The 21,788-nt window shown below is 42.9% G+C and overlaps 1 protein-coding gene and 1 long non-coding RNA gene across 8 annotated transcripts in view; one reads left to right on the plus strand and one right to left on the minus strand.

Moving 5' to 3' along the window:
* The first annotated feature begins 268 nt into the window (after nt 1-268).
* Nucleotides 269-19,504, plus strand: LOC308648870. Its single transcript, XR_014021928.1, has 2 exons — nt 269-400; nt 19,082-19,504. It is a non-coding gene; the product is annotated as an uncharacterized lncRNA (long non-coding RNA).
* Nucleotides 1,382-21,788, minus strand: part of SIRT5 (sirtuin 5) — a 28,737-nt gene continuing 8,330 nt past the window's right edge. For 6 of the 7 annotated variants that reach the window (XM_081293954.1, XM_081293955.1, XM_081293957.1 and 3 more), the window contains 6 exons: nt 21,292-21,517; nt 19,798-19,885; nt 19,039-19,092; nt 18,293-18,416; nt 16,666-16,781; nt 1,382-1,914 (listed from right to left, as the gene is read on the minus strand). In XM_081293954.1, the coding sequence (XP_081150080.1) occupies nt 1,839-1,914; nt 16,666-16,781; nt 18,293-18,416; nt 19,039-19,092; nt 19,798-19,885; nt 21,292-21,517 (684 nt within the window). In that variant the 3' untranslated portion in view covers nt 1,382-1,838. The remainder of the gene's footprint in view (nt 1,915-16,665; nt 16,782-18,292; nt 18,417-19,038; nt 19,093-19,797; nt 19,886-21,291; nt 21,518-21,788) is intronic. The other variant, XM_081293960.1, reaches the window with a different exon arrangement.

Here is a 21,788-nt window from a genome sequence, read left to right on the forward strand (position 1 = left end):
CAACAACAAACCTATTAAGTGCCTGATAGTACTGCACTTAAAAAACTGCATCCCAGCATCACTTTATTACTGTTGTCACCTGTCCCCTCAGTGTATACTCCTAACCCATCCAGCTAAAGTGGGAACTGACTCCTCAGGATGCTTGGTTGGTTCTCCAGACTCCTGTAGGCCTCTTTGCACACAAAGGACCTTTGGGATTTATTAAATACAAAGACATTCATATGCAGTGGCTTGTCACCTGTTACTATAAACCTAAGGGCATAACATTAATTCTTCAAGGGGCTGAGGTGACATGGCAGAGGTCTGTAATCCCTCAGGGGAAGCCCACCTAATCCAAGGGATGGTATTATGTATGACCTGCATACACTTGAACTCGGGCCTCCTCACAGCCCAGCTTCAGGTAAGCCCAGGGCCCTGAGAGCCCACTAGCTTGTGGTGTTTGAGTAAGGAGTAGTAGTCTTACTTCTCTAGTCCAAGGTAATAAGGGTATCATTATGAAAGACCCAGGGGGAAAACTCCCATCAGAATTCAGTACCAGGGAGGGCTTGCGAACCCCCCATGGGCTGTATGCATCTTCCTGGAAGATGCTGTAACATAAGGTGGTGAGTGTTGAAGGGATATTGTCTCACACACCCCAAGAAAGAAGTACCCGGATGATGGGGGGGGGGTGAGAATTCAGTAGCAGATTTAGTAGAAGCAAGCAAGGAAAGGGTCCCAGAGAGGGTACCTTGGTGGCTCTCTGTCTAGGGCTTTTTATGCTGTTTTGATGAAGAACTCAAGTTTCATTGGAAAGTCTCTCTTGATTGTCCTCTTTTTCTGACTCAATTGAAGGCATGCAATTCTAATTTCTTATTCCCATAATGAGATGGTTTAATGTGTTTGTTAACCTGAGTTTGTCCTGTATGCTGAAAAAAATTGCTTGGGTTCAAAACAACCCTCTGGGGTTGGCTGATGTTAGGGTCATTAAGGAAGCCTGGGGCGACAACAGAATGTGTGGGCACCAAGCTGAACGGGGTCTCCAGTCAGGCTGCCGAAGACAAGCTTGAGCCTCAGGTTTTAGTCTGGGGTGGTGGGATCCCATTCTCCAAGGTCCCCATTTCTGTCTACCTATAGATGATCAATCTCCTGCCTCAAGACTGAACAAGGGTCATCCTCTCCTTCCTTCCCTGCTCTTCCTGCCAAGATAACCTGAGCTAAATTTTAGGCAGCTGTGTTTATCCTTGGGTGATCCTTATGTTTGCATTTTTTTCCTCATCTGCTTTCTTCCTGTGTCATTTTTCCTTCCTTGCATTCATTTGTGTTGTAAGTTATCCTAATATCCTGTGTTCTTTGAGGTAAGGCAACCAACAAATACTGAAAAGAAAAAGCCCCCAACAACATCTTTTAGGGTAACATTTTTATATGATAAATTAACTACTGTAGAGAGTGATTTCATTTTCCACCAAACCTTGTGTAAAAATCAGAATTAAGTACCAGGATTTTACTTCTCTATTTCTATTTTTGCCCATAGAGCAAAAATACAATCAAGATAATTATCTTTTTGTAGACAGTCTAACTACAAAATTTTCTCCTCCCAGTAGCAAACAAACACATCAAGCATAAGACACTTAGAGTTCATTAAAACCAAGTAATGTGCATTAACATTACAGTTCTGGGACTTCTTGCTTATACATTTGCTCTTACTACTTCTAAGCCCAGTCACTTAACAGGGTGGATTCCAGCCAGAGGCGCAAGGATATTTTTAGATCTTCCAAATTCAGCTCACCATCCACAAGATCATTTCTCCTCTTTGTGGCCTAGTTCTTGATATACTATCATTCCTTCCTTCCCCAGGGCACTTAGGAAATAGTTTCAGTTTCATGCGGAGCAAGGGCTTCAGGAAGAGTTGTTCCACAGGGTCCTTGGAAATGAAACCTGAATGGAAGGGCCAAATATAGCACAGTATGAGCTCTGAGTTAGCAAAGGGAATGTAAAATTGCAGAACATCACACACTTCTCAGTCACACCCTGAGTAAGATCTGGATTCTCAGATATGGTATTTCAGATTCACTTCTTCAGCCCAACTCCAACTCAAGATGCCACTTGATGATGGGTGACTGAGGGATTTTAGAGAAGCAAGAGATTGGTGCTACAAATCAGAAGTTTATTTAATGGGTAGGGAAGTGTAAAGGGTTGTAAAGTGTAATTTGTGATTGTAGTGCCAGATTCATAGCTGAAATATGTGTCTGCATATGAATATACATACATATGTCTATATGAAGACAATTACATAGAAAGATATCCTATGTTCATGGACTGGAAGAATTATTATCATGCAATACCCTCAATTCCAATGTCATTTTTCATAGAAATAGAGGAAAAATCTTAAAATTCATATAGTACACCCCCACCCCACCCTGCTTAACACACACACAGACTCTTTATAGCCAAGGCAATCATGACAAAGAGAACAAGCTGGAAGCATTGCACTAAATTACTTCAAAATATACTATATAGCAATAGTAATTAAAGCAGCAAGAATAGGCATTAAAAGAGCCACAAGACCAATGGAATGGAAGAAACCTGGAAACAGTCCATGCATCTGGGGTCAAGTTTTTTCCCTGGTACTGGGAATTGAACCCAGGGGTGCTTTACCACTGAGCCACATCTCCCGCCATTTTTATTTATTCATTTTCGAGACAGGGTCTCACTAAATCATTTAGGGCCTCGCTAAGTTGCTGAGGCTGGCTTTCAACTTGTGCTCATCCTGCCTCAGCCTCCCAATTTGCTGGGATCACAGGCTTGTGCCACTATGCCCAACTGGTCAATTGATTTTTTTCTTTTTCTTTCTTTTTTGGTACTGGAATTGAACTCAGGGGCACTGGATCACTGAGCCACACCCCCAGCCCTATTTTTGAATTTTATTTAGAGACAGGGTCTCACTGAGTGTGTAACACCTTGCCTTTGCTGAGCCTGGCTTTGAACTTGTGATTCTCCTGTCTCAGCCTCCCCAGCTGCTGGTATTTCAGATTTGCTCCACCGTGCCTAGGTGATTAATTGATTTTTGACAAAGGTGCCAACCATATGATAGGAAAAGAACAATCTCTTTTAAAAATGGTGTGGGAAACTGGATATCCACATGTAGAAAATGAAACTGGACTCTTCTCTTGCACTGTATACAAAAATCAGTTGCAAATGGATTAAACAGACCTGAGACTGTAAAACTACTAGAAGAAAACATGGGGGTTGGAGGAATACTTGACCTTGGTCTAGGCAAACAGACAACAAAAGCAAAACTAGACAAGTGAGATTACACCAAAATAAAAAGTTTCTGTACAATAAAGAAAGCAATTAACAGAATGAAGTAACAACTCATGGCAAATTATTTTGAATGGGAGAAAATATTTACAAGCCATACGTCTCATAAGGGGTTAATATATAAAATATACAAGGAACTCAAACAATTCTATAGAAAGAAAGCAAATAATTTGATTAAAAAATGGGCAAAGGGCCTGAATAGACATTCCTCAAAAGAGGACATACCAATGGCCAACTCGGAGTTGAAGAATGCTCAGTATTGCTAAATCATTAGGTATTATCTAATCAGATAATACCTTACTATTATCTGATTAGATAATGCCTAATTAGATATTGTATTATTTAAGCACAATAAGATACCTCACATCTGTCAAAATGACTTATCAAAAAGACAAACAATAACAAGTGTCAGAGAGGATATGGAGGAAAGGGAACACTTGTACATCGGTGGTGGGTACATAAGTTAGTCCAGCCATTATGGAAACTGTGGAAGTTCCTCAAGAAACCAAACAGTTTCCACATGATCCAGTCATTCCACTCTGGGCATCTACATGGTGACGAGACACGCACACCCCATGTACACTGTAGCACTAGTCACAGTGGCCAAGTTATGGAATCAAAACTAAGCATTCGTCCAGAGATGAATGGGTAAAGAAAACGTGGTCTAGAAGCACCGTGGAGTACTTCAGCCTTCAGGAAGAAGTTCAGGGACTTGTGGCAATGTGGATGGAAACGGAGAAAATAAGACCACATGAACTAAGCCAGCACAGAAAGACAGATCCCACACATCCTGCCCTACAGGCAGGATCTAAAACCATGTGACCCAGAGAGGCCGAGATCGGAGGTTACTATCTGGGGTGGGGAGTGGGGAGATGCCAGCAAATGGGCACAAAGCCTCAGACAGGAGGGAGCGGGGAGGCTTTTTCTTTGTGTACGGTAAACGATTCTGTATTGTACCTTTCAGAATTACTCAGCATATATTTCAAATGTTCTCTCCATAAAAAAAAAATAAGGATTTGAGATGGAACAGCTTGAGTGAATTATTCATACTGTATTTGTAAATCACAGCATCACCTTGTACCCTATAAATATATGCATAATATATTTGCAACTATAATTTGTCAATTTATCATTTTAATACACACATAGATATTCAGAGAGCATTCACTTGTACTTAAGAGGGATGAAACCTCAGGTACCGCCCAGACCAGGATTTTAGCTGAGTCAACAAACCTCTCAAACCATCCCCTGGACTTTCTGAACAGCCTCTGACTTAGAAAGTAGAAAAGGCTGAGGGGTAGCTCTGTGGCAGAGCGCTTGCCTGGCGTGCAAGGCCCTGGCTGCTGTTCCTAGTAATACCAAAAAATAAAAAATAAAGTTAAGGAAAAAGAAAAGAAAGTAGAAAATGAGAATGAGGAAGAGGAGGGAGAAAAAAGAAGAAAAATCAATGGTTTGTGTTTCCTTTAAGGAAAAACATGTAGGACAGGAAGAATATCCTATAAACTATGAATAAAAAACAAAAGCAGGACTTTCAAATACATTATTAATGATAAAACCAGTTGAGCAAAATTACAACAGAAAGGGCCTTTCCTCAACGTAACTCGCCATTCATATTATTTATTCTTGACATAGCACACGTGGCGAATGCCTCAGCCTCCAAGTCCACTGTTCTCTGATGGCGGCTACTTCATGGACAAATCCTACCCAAAGCATCTCCAAACCACAGCCAGTCATGGAGAGCTTTTAGGGAATTCTCAGATCCTCAACTTCCATATATTCTCTTTCCAAAGAAAGTGGCTTTGAGGGCCCCTTTCCTAGTTCACAAAAGCATGCTGAGCCCCCACCTGCCTCAGATCTTAAGTGGTGTCCCATCCTGAGTGTCAAATGGCAGGGGGTGCGAATAAAGGGTCATTTAGAAACTGGCATAGACCTGAGAAGAGAGAGGCTTGGGGGCTCATCCCTAGGCAGGTAGGGTGGTTTCCTTCTTGTCTTGGGTAAAGCTGATTGGGGTCTCATAGAACCAACAGACATTAAATAAGACACAAAAGCACAACAACACACATTACTTGGAAGGCAGTAGAGTGGCAATGCTGTGACAAAAGCCCTTCAGTGCTGAGCTTATGTGGCCCAGGCTCCTCAGTACCTACGTTTATGCAATGCAAAAAGCAAGACTTAGAATTGACAACAAAAAAGTATATATTTAGGTTGGCCAGTAAAAATCTTCCCCGTGATTCCTCAGAACGGAATAGAAGACACAGACAGCCGGCCTCCCCAGGGTGAGCCACAAAGTGTCTTAATTTCTTTGAGTGGACTACTGCTTTTTTTACTCACCAAGGAATGTTGTTTTGTAAAAGCATAAACTATCAGAAATGACAGGTTGAATATCTAAAAGGCTTCAGGACTAGAAGTATTATGCATTTCAAATTTGGTAATATATAGTTTTGCAGGTCATTTTATACCATATCTTAAGTATTCTCTGCTTGAAACAAAGTTTCATGGTAGAAAATATTCCAGTTGTGGCATCATGTCAGTGTCCAAAAAGTTTGGGATGTTAGAGCATTTTGGTTGGATTTTTGGACTAGGGATACTCAACCCATACAGCAGTAGAGCATGCAAGAAAGGTGAGCTCCAAACTGATCCCTGCTTGAACAGAAGGGCTTTAAAGCTGACCAAAAGAAAGAAAGAAAAGGAAAAGGAACAAGCTCAATGAAAATCTGTTAAGCTTGAGGTGGAAAAGAAAAGTGTGGTGAGCCGTTTCTTCAGACCGGTCGCCATTACAAGATGGCGCCGGCCTCGTTGTGGTCTGTGACAAACAACTCCTTCTTTGGGAGAGTTGGCACTTGGTTCTTTGACACCCTATGAGAAAGCTCCACGTGGCAGCTTCACATTGGGTGTTCGGATACTTTATTAAGGCTGGGAGGGGCTTCCGGGGGAGGAAGAACTCTGCAGAGCCTGAATAAACAGCTGTAAGAAGATTCCCGGTGTTGCGTCTTCCTTGCGGGCAAGGGGGTCGCGACAAGTGGTGCCGAGACCCGGGAAAATCAAAACTTGCAAGTCGTCAGAGGTGGTGCACTGAACAGTCCCGGTAAGTGGGACCCCATAGTCCCGGTGAGTGGGACCCGACAGTCCCGTGGGTGGGACCCGATAGTCCCGGTGGGCGGGACCTGATAGTCCCGGTTAGTGGGACCCGCGACCAAAGCGGAATCAGCTCCTCTACTAAGAAAGAGAGAGCCTCATATTTTATTGCAGCTGCACTGTGTACTTTCACTTTTGTTTTCTGTGTTTCTTTTGTTGCTGTGTCCTGTTTTATTTGGCTACTGTCTGAAAAGATCAGCACTCCAGGCGCTAGACACTCCCTTACTAGTTTTTCACACAAATATGTAACAAGGCCTCTGGCCTTGAGCTGGGCTTCACAGTGCTGAGTACATTTCTAAGATAAGGGAGTTACTAACTGGGCTCCATGGTAACAGCTGGCAGGAGGAGGAACTGGAAAGGGAGATAGAGGAACTGGAGGGTCGAATGAAGAAGTCAAGATTTAAAGCATCTACGGCCCCGATCCCTGTTGCGCTCCCTCCTTATAACCCCGATTGGAACGAGGACAACCCCAGAAGGCAGGGGGGGTGTTCAGTGGCAGCCTAAGATATCCCAAACTTTTCCAGTAATTGAAAACCTGGATGCCGATGGACAGCCGGCCAGAGTGTATGTTTCTTTAGCCTTTAAGGACATTAAACAACTAAAGGAGGCAATTACTAATTACAGACCCCATGCCCCCTTTACATTGACTCTCTTCGAGTTTTTCTCTGCCAATCAGCTGACACCTAGTGACTGGCAACAACTTTGCAGGGCTGTATTGTCCGGAGGGATTTTTTTTTTTGTTGTTGTTGTTGTTGTTGTGGAAAAGTGAAAATCAAGAGAGGTGTCGTGAGCTAGCCTGAGTCAATCAGGACGCCGGCTTCCCACAGTGTAACCTTGAAATTTTAACAGGCTCAGGACAATATGCTATCATAAATCAGCAAATTAATTATGGTCCTGGGGTCTATGCTCAGATAGCTACAGCAGCGAGCGTAATTCCAAGTTTGATGCTCAGGGACGCCCACTGCAGCCGGGAAACGGGAACAGGGGCCCACCCCGGGCCCCGGAAGCCAGAGTGTACGGGGCGGTCCAGAGACAGAACAAGCTGCTACCGCAGTAAGATCTTGGCCAGGCGGGGAAAAATGCAGACAAAATCAAACAAAATGCAATCGGCTAGGAAACCTTGGGGAACTTTTGCCTCCAAAATGAGCAGCGGACTCCATGTTGCTTGCATCACCATGGTAACCATGGGGTGCCTAGCCAGAAGAGCGGCTTCCTGGTCCCACCTCCCACACTTTTGGGGGCTGCCGATTGGTTCTTCCACAGTCACTCAGACAGGACTTCTAGTCCCGCCTTCCAGCCACTGACCTGTTTTGCTGTGTTTCAGATTTCTACCGGAGCTACTCAGAGCCTATATTTTTGAAACATGCCTGCCTATCAATGCTAACAAAAGATATCTTTTTCAGACAAAATTTAATTCCACAGCTTTCTATGTTACAGTCCTAAATTTAAGCTAGTTCCAAGTTAAATAACCTGACTTTTCTCTGTAGTTGTGTTACTAAATAATGTTCTATTGATGAGAGATATCAAATATGCTTCTTTATATTTTACTTTTAATTTTGGAAGTTATGAGGATGCATTTGCTTGCCACAGGAACAAGCCGGCAAGGTTCCTGTGATGACCAAAAAATCCTTATTCTAATTGCTAACTATAAAAATAAAAATGTATACTCAAGGATCTTATTTCAGTACATCAAGTGACGTCACATAGAAGAGTGCACTCCTAGTTAAAAATAAATTAACATGGATCCAAATATTTTAAGACCACGTGGTTACATAAAGTTAATACAATTATAAGTTAAGTTCTTATTCTTAATATATATTTTTTAGATATTTAAATAACCTATATTTGTTAATCTATAAATTAATTAGCACATGCCTAATTGATTAATTAATATATATTTGCCTAATTGTTTTTCTTCAACAGAAAACCCATAATTTATGTTTTATATTTACATTTATCAGATACTCTGCCTTTTCAGTTACAGATATTTGAGATAAATGTGTTTACTGTAAATTTGCTTTTAAGTGAAAATGCAATCACGTAGTTTCTCCTTCTCAAAGTTACTGTTTAAACTCATAAGATGATAAATTATTATAATTATTTCTACAAAATATCTAAGGGTTTTAACTATATTTTCATTGATATTTCTTATCAAAGTATAATAATTTGTTTATGGATCCTAAGGTTTTCAGAAATTGTTCCAAAGTGTATTTTTTTTAAAGAACAAGATGTTCCAACAAAGACAAAGCACACATGGATCCTAAGAAGAAGAAAGAAATCATCTTTGGGTAAAATAAGGTCTTTCTATTCATTTCCCTAAGTAAAAAGATTTTTATATTGTTATCTAAACAAAAAAGAGAGAAAAAATTTCATATACTAAACTGACTATAATTAACTTAAAGATATTTCAGTTTATTTTCCTAATTTAACCATACTAATGTGAGCTAAAATTTTGTCCATATTTTGACATGACAAACACCTATTGGAATGTGAGTTTATTTCTTTACAGAAAGATCCTTGTTGCCTAACAATTCTTACTGTTTAAGATAGGGATTAATTTTGGTAAATAAATTCACATTGTTGATTAAACATTAAGTATATTAAACTACTAACTTAAACCCCTGTATGACCTTTTGAGAGGAGGCCCCTCACCCACCTCCCTGCGAAAACCTACTCCAAAAGCCTTGAAGGCACTCAGGTTAATAGAAACAGCCTTACAAGAGATGCAGGTTACCCAGATAGATTATTCTATACCCCTATCATTTATAATCCTGCCATCAAAATTAACTCCTACTGGAGTGTTTTGACAGACTAGTCCCATCTATTGGGTCCATTTACCCGCTTCTAACTCTCGGGTGATAACTCCCTTTTATAAACTAGTGATAAATCTGATCTGGAAAGCCAAATATTTGGGTGATGCATTGTTTGGAAAAACTTTTGACATTCTCATTCAACCTTATACCCAGGATATGATTTTAAAATTACAACAAGAACATGATTTTTGGTGTCTTTTTCTTTGTAATTTCAAAGGTCAAATTGATACTTACTTTCCCCGACATAAACTTCTAGAAGGCCTTAAGAGATGTCCTATCATTTTTCCTAAAATTATTAAAAGAGAGCCTATTTCGGGAGCTCAGACTGTTTATACAGACGGAGCAAAAGGGGGGTTTGCTGTTGCTTTTGATGGATCTCACGTAATTCGACACCCTGTTCCTAAACTGTCTGCCCAAAGATCAGAAGTTCAGGCTCTAATTATGGCCCTTAAACCATACAATTCCATCCCACTTAATGTGTATACTGATAATCTCTATGTTGCCAATTTAGCCTTAGTTATTGAAACAGCCCCTTATATTGGCAGGCAATCTACTATTATGGAACAATTACAAACAGTTCAGCTCCTTGTTTGGGCTAGACGAGATCCTTTATTCATTGGACATATCCAAGGACACTCAGAGCTCCCTGGGCCTCTGGCGGAGGATAATGCTAAAGCAGATGCTGCCACTCATAATATGGGCCTAGTATACACTATAACCAAGTATGATGAGGCCTCACAACTCCATGCTAAATTCCATCTAAATTCACAATCTTTACGCTTCCGCACAGGATGCTCGCGTGATCAAGCTTTACAAATTGTCTCCCTGTGCCCAGTATGTGCTCCATTTCTTCATTTTCCCAGTTTGGGTGTTAATCCTAGAGGCTTACAACCAAATGATATCTGACAAACTGATGTTACCCACTTCCCTAGTTTTGGTAAGCTGTCTTTTGTACATGTTTCTATTGATACATACTTTGGCTATATCTTTGTTACATTACACACTGGGGAAAAGGCCAAAGATGTTATTGGACATCTCTTAAAAGCTTTCTCTTGCATGGGCAGTCCACGTTGTCTCAAAACAGACAATGGACCTGCATATATAAGCCAAACAGTTCAACGGTTCTGCACCCAATGGGAAATTGAACACAAAACAGGCATTCCTTATAACCCCCAGGGACAAGCAATTGTGGAACGAGCCCATCAACATTTAAAACTTTATCTACAAAAAATTACGGAGGGGGAAATATATAGATGCTGCCAGGGACCACAAACGTTATTATCCATAACCTTGTTCACTTTGAATTTAGAAGGATTCCTATCCCCCTTGTCGGTTCTGATCATGGTATTTATGCCCGGGACGACAACGTACTTGGAAGTGTGGAGGACCTGAGGCCTATTATTGTGCCTCCTGGGGATGTGAAACCCCTAGTAATGGGTATTGGCTTAAGAATTCACCCAGGAATAACTATGCCCACTTCTGGCAAACAATAGAGGGAGAATCAAATATTACTATTCAGTTTATACTTCCAATGGAAAACAACAAACAGATTGGACTCAAGGATATCTCTGGGGGCTGCGTATTTACACCCCCGGACAGTACAATCCTGGCCTGCTTTTTCGACTCAAATTGACCACAGAACAGCCTACTGGGAGTCTAATAGGACCCAATCAGGTGCTCGGAGACCAAAAGGCCTCATCTAGACCCAAACAGCCCATAGCCCCAACATTAAAACCTTCCCCCAGTGGTCAAACAATAACTATGGGCTATCAAACCTTTGATTATACCCCTGAGCCCATACACCCTGGAACTGGAGATCGTCTTCTTAATTTGGTCCGAGGAGCTTTTTTCGCTCTCAAGGCCACTAATCCTAACAGGACCCAAGATTGCTGGCTATACTTGACCTCCAGGCCGCCCTATTATGAGGGGGTAGCAATACTGTCTAATTTATCCTCTAATACCACTACAGATCCTAAATGTTATTCTCTGCCCAGCTGTAAGTTAACTATCACGGAGGTCATGGGACAAGGGGTTTGCTTGGGAAAGGTACCGCTTTCACACCAACATCTCTACAACATCACCCGACCAATAAATCAATCTCAATCTGATTATTTGTGGGGTCCCAAAGGGTCCTATTTTGCTTGCAATACTGGGTTAACTCCCTGTGTTTCCATGGCAGTCTTAAATACAACTACTGATTTCTGTGTGTTGGTACAACTATGGCCGAGGATATCTTATCATGGGTCAGACTACGTCCTGGGACGCCTTGAGGGACATACTCGGCTCCCCAGAGAACCCATAACTATGACTATTGCCCTCCTATTGGGCATAGGCAGAATAGCAACCGGAATAGGAACAGGGACAGCCACCTATGTCCAGGGAGGTCAATTACTAAATCTACAAATGGCTATGAATGAGGATTTAACAGCCATGGCCAAATCAATTACCGCCTTGGAAAAGTCCCTCACCTCCCTCTCAAAAGTTGTGTTACAATATAGGAGGGGACTAGATTTATTATTCCCAAGGGAAGGAGGACTATGTGTAGCCTTAAAGGACCAGTGTTGTTTTTATGCAGATCACACTGGGGTAATCCGTGAAACTATGGAAAAGGTCACGGAAAGATTGGCTAAAAGACAAAAGGAGTTTGAAGCACAACAAGGATGGTTTGAACAATGGTTTAAAAATACCCCATGGCTGACTCCTTTGATGTCCACTGTAATGGGACCGCTTTTCGGTCTCCTTCTTGTAGCTGCTGTAGGCCCCTGCCTTGTCAAGAGAATGACACAATTTATTAAAGACCAAATTAACATTCTGACTTCTAAGCCAATACAGGTCCATTATCAACGCCTACAAACCAAAGATGATCTTACTGAAGTTTGTCTCCGACCAATTCGAAGATGATTTTTCTACAATGATTCCTGCTTCATGCCTTTCTCCTTTTGCCCCCTTTTCTTCCTTATTTTTATTATTCCTCTCCTCTGACTCTATGCCCTGTTGAACCGGAACCAATTAAAGACCTAATAATGACTGGCTGAATAGATACCACTAAACGCCTTGGCAACAACGAGCTGATCTTGTAGTACCCAGAGACGGGCAACTTTCACGCTTGCACTGCAACCTAAGACAGGGGAATGGGGCCTCCCCAGAGACGGGTAAGCACTGTAAGGGCAGTGAACGACCTAAGACAGGGGCTACTTGATTCCCTTTGACGTGCCACAAACAAAAGAGGGGGAACTGCTGGCACGGACTCCCCCCGGCCCCCAGGGCTTGGATCCAGCCCTGGTTTCTTGTTGTGCACGTCAAAGAGGCCAGCTCACAAGGCCTTGAGGCAGCTCACCAGGCCTTGAAGGACTTGTGGTGTCTGTTTTCATATTATTCAGCCTATAACGGTCATGTGGGAACGTCTTGACCTGCTTGGGTCCGATAAGGTTCCTGGTTGAAGGCTTGGTATGAGTTAACAAGAACTTTCTGTCTCCCCCCGCCCTTGCTCCCGCCTACTGGTAACTTTCCATTCTATCTGCAAGAAATATATAAGTATGTGCTGAGCCATACTATGCAGCCACTTCTGCACAGTGGGATAGGACCTCTACTCTCGCCTGTGTTGTTTTTAGAAAACAAAAGGGGGAACTGTGGTGAGCCGTTTCTTCAGACCGGTCGCCATTACAAGATGGCGCCGGCCTCGTTGTGGTCTGTGACAAACAACTCCTTCTTTGGGAGAGTTGGCACTTGGTTCTTTGACACCCTATGAGAAAGCTCCACGTGGCAGCTTCACATTGGGTGTTCGGATACTTTATTAAGGCTGGGAGGGGCTTCCGGGAAAGGAAGAACTCTGCAGAGCCTGAATAAACAGCTGTAAGAAGATTCCCGGTGTTGCGTCTTCCTTGCGGGCAAGGGGGTCGCGACAGAAAAGCCCACCATCGTGAAGCTGTGTGTTTAAACTTGTTGCTCGAGGACTGGTTTCCCCAGGGGAACGTTTGAGCAGGACCAGGGGGTGGTTGCAGGCCTTCCTCTACACGTCAGCCTGATAACCCTGAGCTGCAAGCCGGGCTGGCTTCCCCCACCAGACTACTCATCAGGGGACAGTCTGACGAGAGGCACAGGCAGCCCTCACTGCTCCCCAGAGACACCCACACACGACAATGATTCTCGCAGCCTGTCTCACTGGTAAGGGCTTCCAACTAGCAAGAAGCCTGTGTGTCTGAGCAGACATTGCAGGTTCTCAAAACAGTCGGGAGCTGGGGAATGACTGAAGTGGCAGCAGCTGGTTCAGGAGGCTGGACCTGTGTGACGAGATGTGCTATGTGCCAAAAGTCCCTTCTTAACTTGCAGGAAGCATTCTCTCATCCAGTGTCCTTCCCAAGGAGACATGGCCACCACACACAATGGGCATCTTGCTGCTGCCTGTCCATCCACAGTAGGAGAGGTGGGCCCCCTTCTAATCTTGGGTTAAGAAAAGACCCAAGTTTTCTTTTCTTCTTTTTCTTATCTGCATTTTCTTATAAAACTTCTGCAATGATGATTTGTTTTAATTCTTTATAATCATTAGAAATGAGGTGGAGATCAAATGGCTAAAAACAAGCCACATTAGCAGAATTGAATGGGGAACAGTGCTTCAGTAAGTTCATCTGTTCACTAATCAGTGTTCAGATGAGAGGCTTGAGTTTCCTGGCTCTGATGTCACTTGCAGTGATGATAAGCAGACAGTTGCTACACACATGTGACACAGTGCAAATCAGAGGGAGCCCTAATGTCCATTTGTCAGTGGATAAGTTAGAAGGCAATTTAATTTTTGTAATATACAAGCTTTCTTTTTCTTTTTTCTTTTTTTTTTTTTTTTTTTTTTTGTACTGGGGATTGAACTCAGCGGCACTTGACCACTGAGTCATATCCCCAGCCCTTTTTTGTATATTATATGGAGACAGGGTCTCACTGAGTTGCTTAGCGCCTCACTTTTGCTGAGGCTGATTTTGAACTTGTGATCCTCCTGTCTCAGCCTCCCAAGCTGCTGGGATTACAGGCATGCGCTACTGTGCCTGGCCCCATACAAATTTTTGTGTAGACATGCTTTCATTTCCAGGGCTGTATACCAAGGAGAAGAACCAGTGGGTCCCATGGTAACTCACCATGAAACTGCCAGACTGTTTCCAAAGCAGCTATACCACTGTCCATTCCCACCATCAATGTAAGAGGACCCTAATGTCTTCAGCAACACGTGCTATTTTTCTTCATTTTATAAATTATGACTATCCTTGTAGTTGTAAAGTGGTATCATATTGTCATTTTAATTTGCATTTCCTCAGTGACTAAAGATGTTGACCATCATTGTAAATGCTTACTGGCCATGTGCATATATTTGGAGAAATATCTTTTAAAATTTTCGGACCATTTTTAAGTGAATCCACAATTGTCTTTTGAATTGTAACAGTTCTTTACATATTCTAAATATCAAATATTAGACTTCCAAATTCTGATTTACCCATTTTTCTCATGTGACTTTTACTTGTGTTTTAACTAACACAAGGTCACAAAGATTTACTCCTAGATTTTCTTCTAAGGAGCTTATGGTTTAGCTCCTACTTTGAGGTGTGAGGTCCAGCATCCGGCTTTGTGGATGCTGTCATGAAGGGGTCCGACGTCACTCTTGCATGTGGCTCTCCAGCACGGTGCCGAGGAGACTCTTCTTCCCCCCACTGAATTACCCCAGCAGTCTTTGCAAAGATCAGTTGCCCACAAACATGAGAGGTTTGATTGAACTTTCAGCTCTGTTCCACTGACTTTATGTATCTGTCCACATCATCTTGATTAAAGCGACTCTTCAGTAAGTTTTTTAAGATATTTAAAAACTTAGTTGTAGATGAACACAATAACTTGATTGTTTATTTTTTTTTTTTTTATGTGGTGCTGAAGATTGAACCCAGTGCCTCACATGTGCTAGGCAAGCACTCTGCCACTGGGCCCCAGCCCCAGCCCCTGTTGTAAGTTTTGAAATTAGGAGATATAAGTTCTCTGACTTTGTTCTTTTTTCTTTGGCTACTTGGGTTTCTTTGAATTTTCGTAGGAATTTTGGACCATCTTGTTAATTTCTGCTGTGAGTTTGATAGGAACTAGGTTGAACTAATAGATCATTTGGGGAGTACTGTCATCTTAATGACATTAAGTTGTCCAGTCCATGAACATGGGGTATATTTTTGTTTATTTAGGTCTTTATTTCTTTCAATAACATTCTGTAATTATTAGAGCATCAGTTTTGCACAGAAGACAATTCTTTTAAAAAACTGTCACCTAGTACTCACCACTTACATACAAATGAAGAACTGTGGACCAAGGACTGAGTCTGTCCTGATGATAGGGATACATGGAAAGACCAGGCCCACGGACTGTCAGCTCACCTGAAGGGGACCCTGTTTTATCCCAGTGAAGACCCAGAGCAGTGATTCTCATCCTACCTGCACATTAGCATTACTTGTGATGCTCAGGGCACCCCTCAAATCAGTGACATCAGAATCTCACGGGGTGGCACCCAGGTATCAGTATTTTTAAAATATATAGCCACTGTGAAAGGCCACTGATAAATAACAAGAAGTTTCAGTGAAGTTTGTGTTTTATTTATATCTATTTATTACTTATTTATATTCTACCTTATTCTAGAGAAGAATTACACATACTAACAAGAGTTAAAAGTAAGCCGGGCACTGTGGTGCACTCCGGTAATCCCAGCAGCTCGGGAGGCTGAGACGGGAGGATCGCAAGTTCAAATGCAGCCTCAGTAAGAGGGAGGCCCTAAGCAACTCAGTGAGACCCTGTCTCTAAATAAAATACAAAATAGGGCTGGGGATGTGGCTCAGCGGTGGAGTACCCTTGAGTTCAATCTCCAGTACCCTCCACCCCCAAAAATGTTAAAAGTGAAGGCAAAAAAAAAAGTAGTGGTAAGGAAAACGTCAAAGATGTAACACAGAAGTTAGAATGAGACTTAAAATGTGCACTACAGAGATCTGCATGTTGCACACAAATTTAGGAAACAGGAAAAAGTACCATATCATGGCCACAAATACAAATATTCTTGGTGATTAGACCAAAGAAAACCTAGGTTGCCTCAGAATGAGAACAGCAGATGATGAGGTTCCTCGAGGTCTGGCCCAGGCCGACCTGGTAAGCACAGATCACATGAATATACAAATGACAGTAAAGTCTAGAGAATCATAGACCTTTCGGAATGTGAGGACACAGAGCCATGTGGTGAATCCCGTGTAGAGTCTCCCTAATCTGCAGTCAGTGATATTGTTCTTCCATAAAAGCAACTACAGACCAAAAAAGGAAACACAAACCAGGCTCCACCCCTCCCCACACAGTCTTGTAGGTGACGAGATGCCACACCTAAGCCTGCCCTCCACCTCCCGTCGCCCCTCGGTCCTCCCTGTACCTGAATCTGTCTGTGGCTGGGGTGCTCTCTGTGTTGAACTCGGCCACTGGCACGCCCCTCGAGGCCACCTGGGGGGCGAACATGGCTGCTGGGTAGACCACAGAGGAAGTCCCCACCTACAAGGCAAGCACACGGAAATGGACAATGACCATACTATGGGAAGGAGAAACAGTTTTTCAGAGAAACGTACGTAAATTCAGGCAGGTCTGTGGTTGCAGGTGTGGGAAAAGCTAAGCTGGAGGAGACACAGTGCGGGGTGTCCAAGGGACACGCTGGAAGTTAAGAGGTGTCCTTGTAGCCAATCACTTTATTGGGAAGAATGTGTGACATAGAAGGGAGAGTTAGGCAAGTGGACATAGTGGCAAAGAAATGACCCAATTGACATGATTTGAGGTAGAGCTTTGGTTTTGTTTTTGCTCTTTGAAGTTATACAAATAATCCATGTTCTTTTTTAAAGTTGGAAATATGAAAAAAATATGTATTTCACCCATAATCCTAGTACCCCAAGATAACCATTGTCAACATTTTAATATATATCCTTTCAAGACTTTCCTTATAAATATATACTTATAAACATCATTTATAGAAATGGAAAGACTGGGCAAGAACCAGCCCTTTTCCTGAACAGTCTGTCATGAATGCTCAACATTGGGCGCACCTGATCAGACACTGGCTAAATGGATGTGTACCCACCAGAAATTTTGAAATATTCAAATGCTTTGGCTAGTTAATTTCTCTCCTAGGAAATGTGCCCTAAGGAAATTAAAGAGCTTGCTAAGATTTATATCTAAGGATATTCAATACAGCAGTGTTATAATACCAAATTTTCAAACAGCCCAAATGTCCAACTGTACAGGATTAACTCAGTGCATCATTTATATCCATGTGATTGACCATGCAGGCAATTAAAAGATGACACAGATTCAGATGCACTGACATGGAATATGCCGAGTGAATTGCTAGGTGAATAAATCAGACAAGAAAATATAAATCAGACAGAAAATATATCATGAACTCATTTTTAATAGTAATCAATGTGCTTGTATCTGCATAAGGAAAGGTCTAGAAGAGAGGTGCGCAGACTTTCTAGAAAGGGCCATAAGTAAGTGTCTCAGGCCTTGTAGGCCTCCTGTCTCTGCCATTGTAGTGTGAGAGCACCCAGAGAGAGTGTGCGGAAGAACAGCCACAGCTGTGTTCCAATAAAACTTTATTCACAAAACAGGGCGTAGATCAGATTTGGCCTGCAGGCTGCAGTTTGCTCACCCCTGGCCTACAGGAAAACATACCAATTTCGGAATGGTAATTTCTAATTTCCATTTTATAATTTGATTCTCTTAATTTTTAAAAATTTTCTCCTTTTATCAATGAACTTTAATAATGAGCATGGATTATACCTAAAGTCTGAATCAATGACATGTTCTTTTTTTTAATGTTGCAGACAAGACAACATTAGTTTTGCATCTTAAGGTCAACTCTTATTCATCGTTTCTTAGTTTTTCTGTAGGACACCACAAGACTTTTCCACATACTTCTTTGAGGAAAGGAGGGAGGGGGAAGGCAAGAACAACCTCCTTCCCTTCTTTAGTGTTTTAGAAGACCCTGGAGACTAGGGAAGGGTGTGACCTACCACCAGGCATAAGTCACAGAGTGCCAGCTCTCTGTCAACCTCCTCCAGAATGTCAGGATCCAGGTTCTCTCCAAACCACACCACGTGGGGTCGCAGCAGGCCCCCACACCCTGCCTCTTCACACCTGGAAGAACGTGATCCTTAAGTCACCCCAGCCAACCTGCCTGGTAGGCTCACAGGTGGATGGAGGAAGGCTGGGGCCACCCCAAACCCAGGCCAGCCAGATGGGTCACCTCTGATCCTTCTTATCCCGGTATGAGCTCGTCCTGGACATGAATGAAGGGCTAAGGTGAGCTGTCCTGTTATGTTTTTCTCTCGTCTCTGTGCACTAAGTTGTGTGGACATTTTTTCAGCTGAACTTAACCTTCTGTGACTAAAAAGTCTTCTTTCTGCTACTTCATTTTACTCACTGGCACAGCCGCACTCAGTTACCTAGACCTAGGTGAAACACTGGCCTCAGATTTGCCTCCAATACACAAACCATCCCCTAAGTTCATCAGTGACCTTCCGTTTCTTCTCTGATTCATGTCTCTCTCGAGTCCTGCCTTGAACCACACTCTCCAGGATTCACTAGAAAAACTGAATATTTTGTCTTTTCACGCTTGGCCTCAAGGGTCAGGGCTAGTTTCTGCATTTGTACAATTATGTTAAGGGACATTTCACTGAAATTAAAATGTTTAGGTCTTGATTTCTAATTTTTTCCCCCAATCTGAAACACAAAATGCAAATCAAAGGTTTTTACCCACCGGGGAAGTTTCTCAACTGGGATTCTGGCATCTTCCGTTTCAGGTTCTGGAGCACTGAAGCAAATAATAACAGAAAAGAAAGAATGTCATCAGTGCAACCAAACAACAGAGGAACAACTTCATTCTTAAGTATTCGTTTGGCAGAGTAGCCCATGCTAGCTTAGAAGGGTCCGAGGACAGACCCCAAAGAACTGGAGAGGGAATTTGCATGGGGCGAGGCTGGAGTGACCAGGCGTGTACTTCATCATCACGGGCACCTTCTGCAATAACCTTACATTAACATGTTATTTATATAATTTATACTGTTCTAAGGTTGGCCAGTAGAACTGGTATTCAATATTTTGAATCTTAAGTTTTTTTCTCCAATTATAATGATAATGCATATTCATCATAGAAATGTTGGAAATTTTTGAATGATATGAAGAAAAAATAAAAATTATAATATCTCCGTTCCTGATACTATTAACATTTTGTGGTATTTTCTTCTGGTCATTGTGCTAATACACAGACACATAAACATGGATTATGTACATATGTTTAAATAAGAACTTAGAATCACATGGCAGATGGTTTGGAATCCTGTAGTTTTTACTTAACCTTTCAGATTGTGAGCAAATTATTTTTTATCTTATGTCTGTACCTTGTCTAGTCTTATTTCCCATGAATATCTATGGAATCTTCAATGAATGTTCAATTTCTTCACATTTATGTTCAACTTAAAGAAGAAAACATAATTATTCTGTAGTGTAATATAATTACCCTTTTCCTGATAAAGCTGGACAAATTGGACTCTTGTAATTCTCAGCCACAGCTCCACAAGAGGTGCATCGAGTTTTAAATAAAGTACCTGAAAACACACGTTAAGCAAGTTCAGAACTGAGTATAATTAATGCAGTCATCTCTACGTTTGAAAGGGTGTGCTGTGGTTTGGAATGTCCCCCAAGGGCCCATGTGTTAACAGCTTGGAACTCTCGGGAGGTGGTGGAACTCTTAAGAGGTGGGGCCTAGTGGGAGGAAGTTACGTCATTGGGGGCGGGTCTTTGGAGGAGATAATCAGGACCCTGGTCCCTCCACTTCCTGTGTTTCCCAGCTGCCCTGAGGTGAGCAGCTTACTCCATACGTGCTCCATGCCATAGACTGACCATAGACTGAAACCTCCCAAACTGTGAGCCAAAATAAACCTTTTTTCCTTTTAAGTTAGTTATCTCAGATACTTTGTTACAGAAATCTAACACAAGATAAAAATAATTTTGTTCTTATACATTTATTTGGAATGGGCTTACCCTAGTATCATGGGAAACAGACATGAAGTTCCATTGAACCAGGCAAGAGCAAATTCCCTGAAGGACTTTGCAATCCCCAGAGCGAAAATAACTAATTACATGAATAATGTGCTCTCAGATTACCTTGGACTGAAGTTTAGTGGGAAGTGAAGTGGTCAGTAAGGAAGATGAAGCTTGACCTAAGCTAAGGGTGTGACTTACTAAGTATAGAAAGGTTCAGGCTAGCAGCGTTTATAAAATCTTAACCTTGATTTAATAAAGATTGAATCTTTTATACAAAAGCAGCTCAGTGAATAATTAGTAAATGAAAAATTAATACTAGCAACCACTTACTAAGCTAAAGCAATAATGGTGGGCACGGTTTACTGACTATTGCCATGTGCTGGTGTTGTCCTGAGCTTTTCACACACCACACTGTACATAAGCTGTCTCTTTCCATCCGCTCTCTGCAGGAGACCTCTATCCCATGTGGAGCTGATGGGTCTGTCCATCACATTCCAAATACCAGCTTGGCCACAGGTTCCAGACTGGTGCTACTGCAGTGCCCAACCCCATGGCAGTAGTGTTTGCTCAAATGGGTGGTAATGGCCCGGTGAGGTCACCCAGAGGTTTATTTTCTGAGGATCTAGTTACCACACTGGAGTAAGCAGGAAGCTGCCAGAAGCTACCTCCCCTGGACCACGGAGGCAGATCAGCTGCAAAGGGAGCAGAGGTGGAGAGTGGCCCCCTGGGGATGAAGGGAAGTAAACAGACACCCCGGGGTGCTGGCCCCATCCCACCCTGACCCTGCTGAAACAGCTGCCCCGTGGCCAGCCTGCTTGCCCTGCAGCTGTGCTGGGAAGCTGTCACTGTAGGATACCTTTCCCCAGAGCCCGGGAGGGGCTCGCAGGGATGCAGATGACAACAGCAATGCTAGTGGGCAGGAAGGAGGGGGGCAGGGGGGCAGGGTTTTAAAGTCCGATTCCCTCACCATGGATTTCTAGAAGGTTCTTGGTGCCAGCCCTGCGGTGCAGCTCATCGATGTTCTGGGTGATGACCATGACCCGACGGCCCTGACCGCTCAGCCGGGCCTCACACTCGGCGATGGCCCGGTGGGCGGGGTTGGGCTCCTTGGTCAGCATGACCTCCCTGCGGTAGTGGTAGAACTCCCACACCTGCGACGGGTTGCGGGCAAAGGCCTGAGGAGTGGCCAGGTCCTGGGGGTGACAGAGGAGGCGGGATCAGGGCAGAGAGAGGCAGCGGGCTCTGGACTGTTCTCTAAGACCGTCAGGCAGCCCCTGGGTGAGGCTGGGGCCCATCTGCTTTAGGTGCAGGTTTGTGGCACCAGCCCAGGACCCTGGAGAAGTCAGTCTGAAATATGCTGTTGCTAGGGCAGGGGACATGCAACCTGGCCCGCCGCTCCTCAAGCAGTTATGAAACACGAGGAAAGGACTGCGTGCGAAGATGAACCTACTTTTATTTTTGTTC

The sequence above is a fragment of the Spermophilus citellus genome, assembly GCF_964194105.1.
Source record: "Spermophilus citellus genome assembly, chromosome: 5".
Taxonomy (NCBI): Eukaryota; Metazoa; Chordata; class Mammalia; order Rodentia; family Sciuridae; genus Spermophilus; species Spermophilus citellus.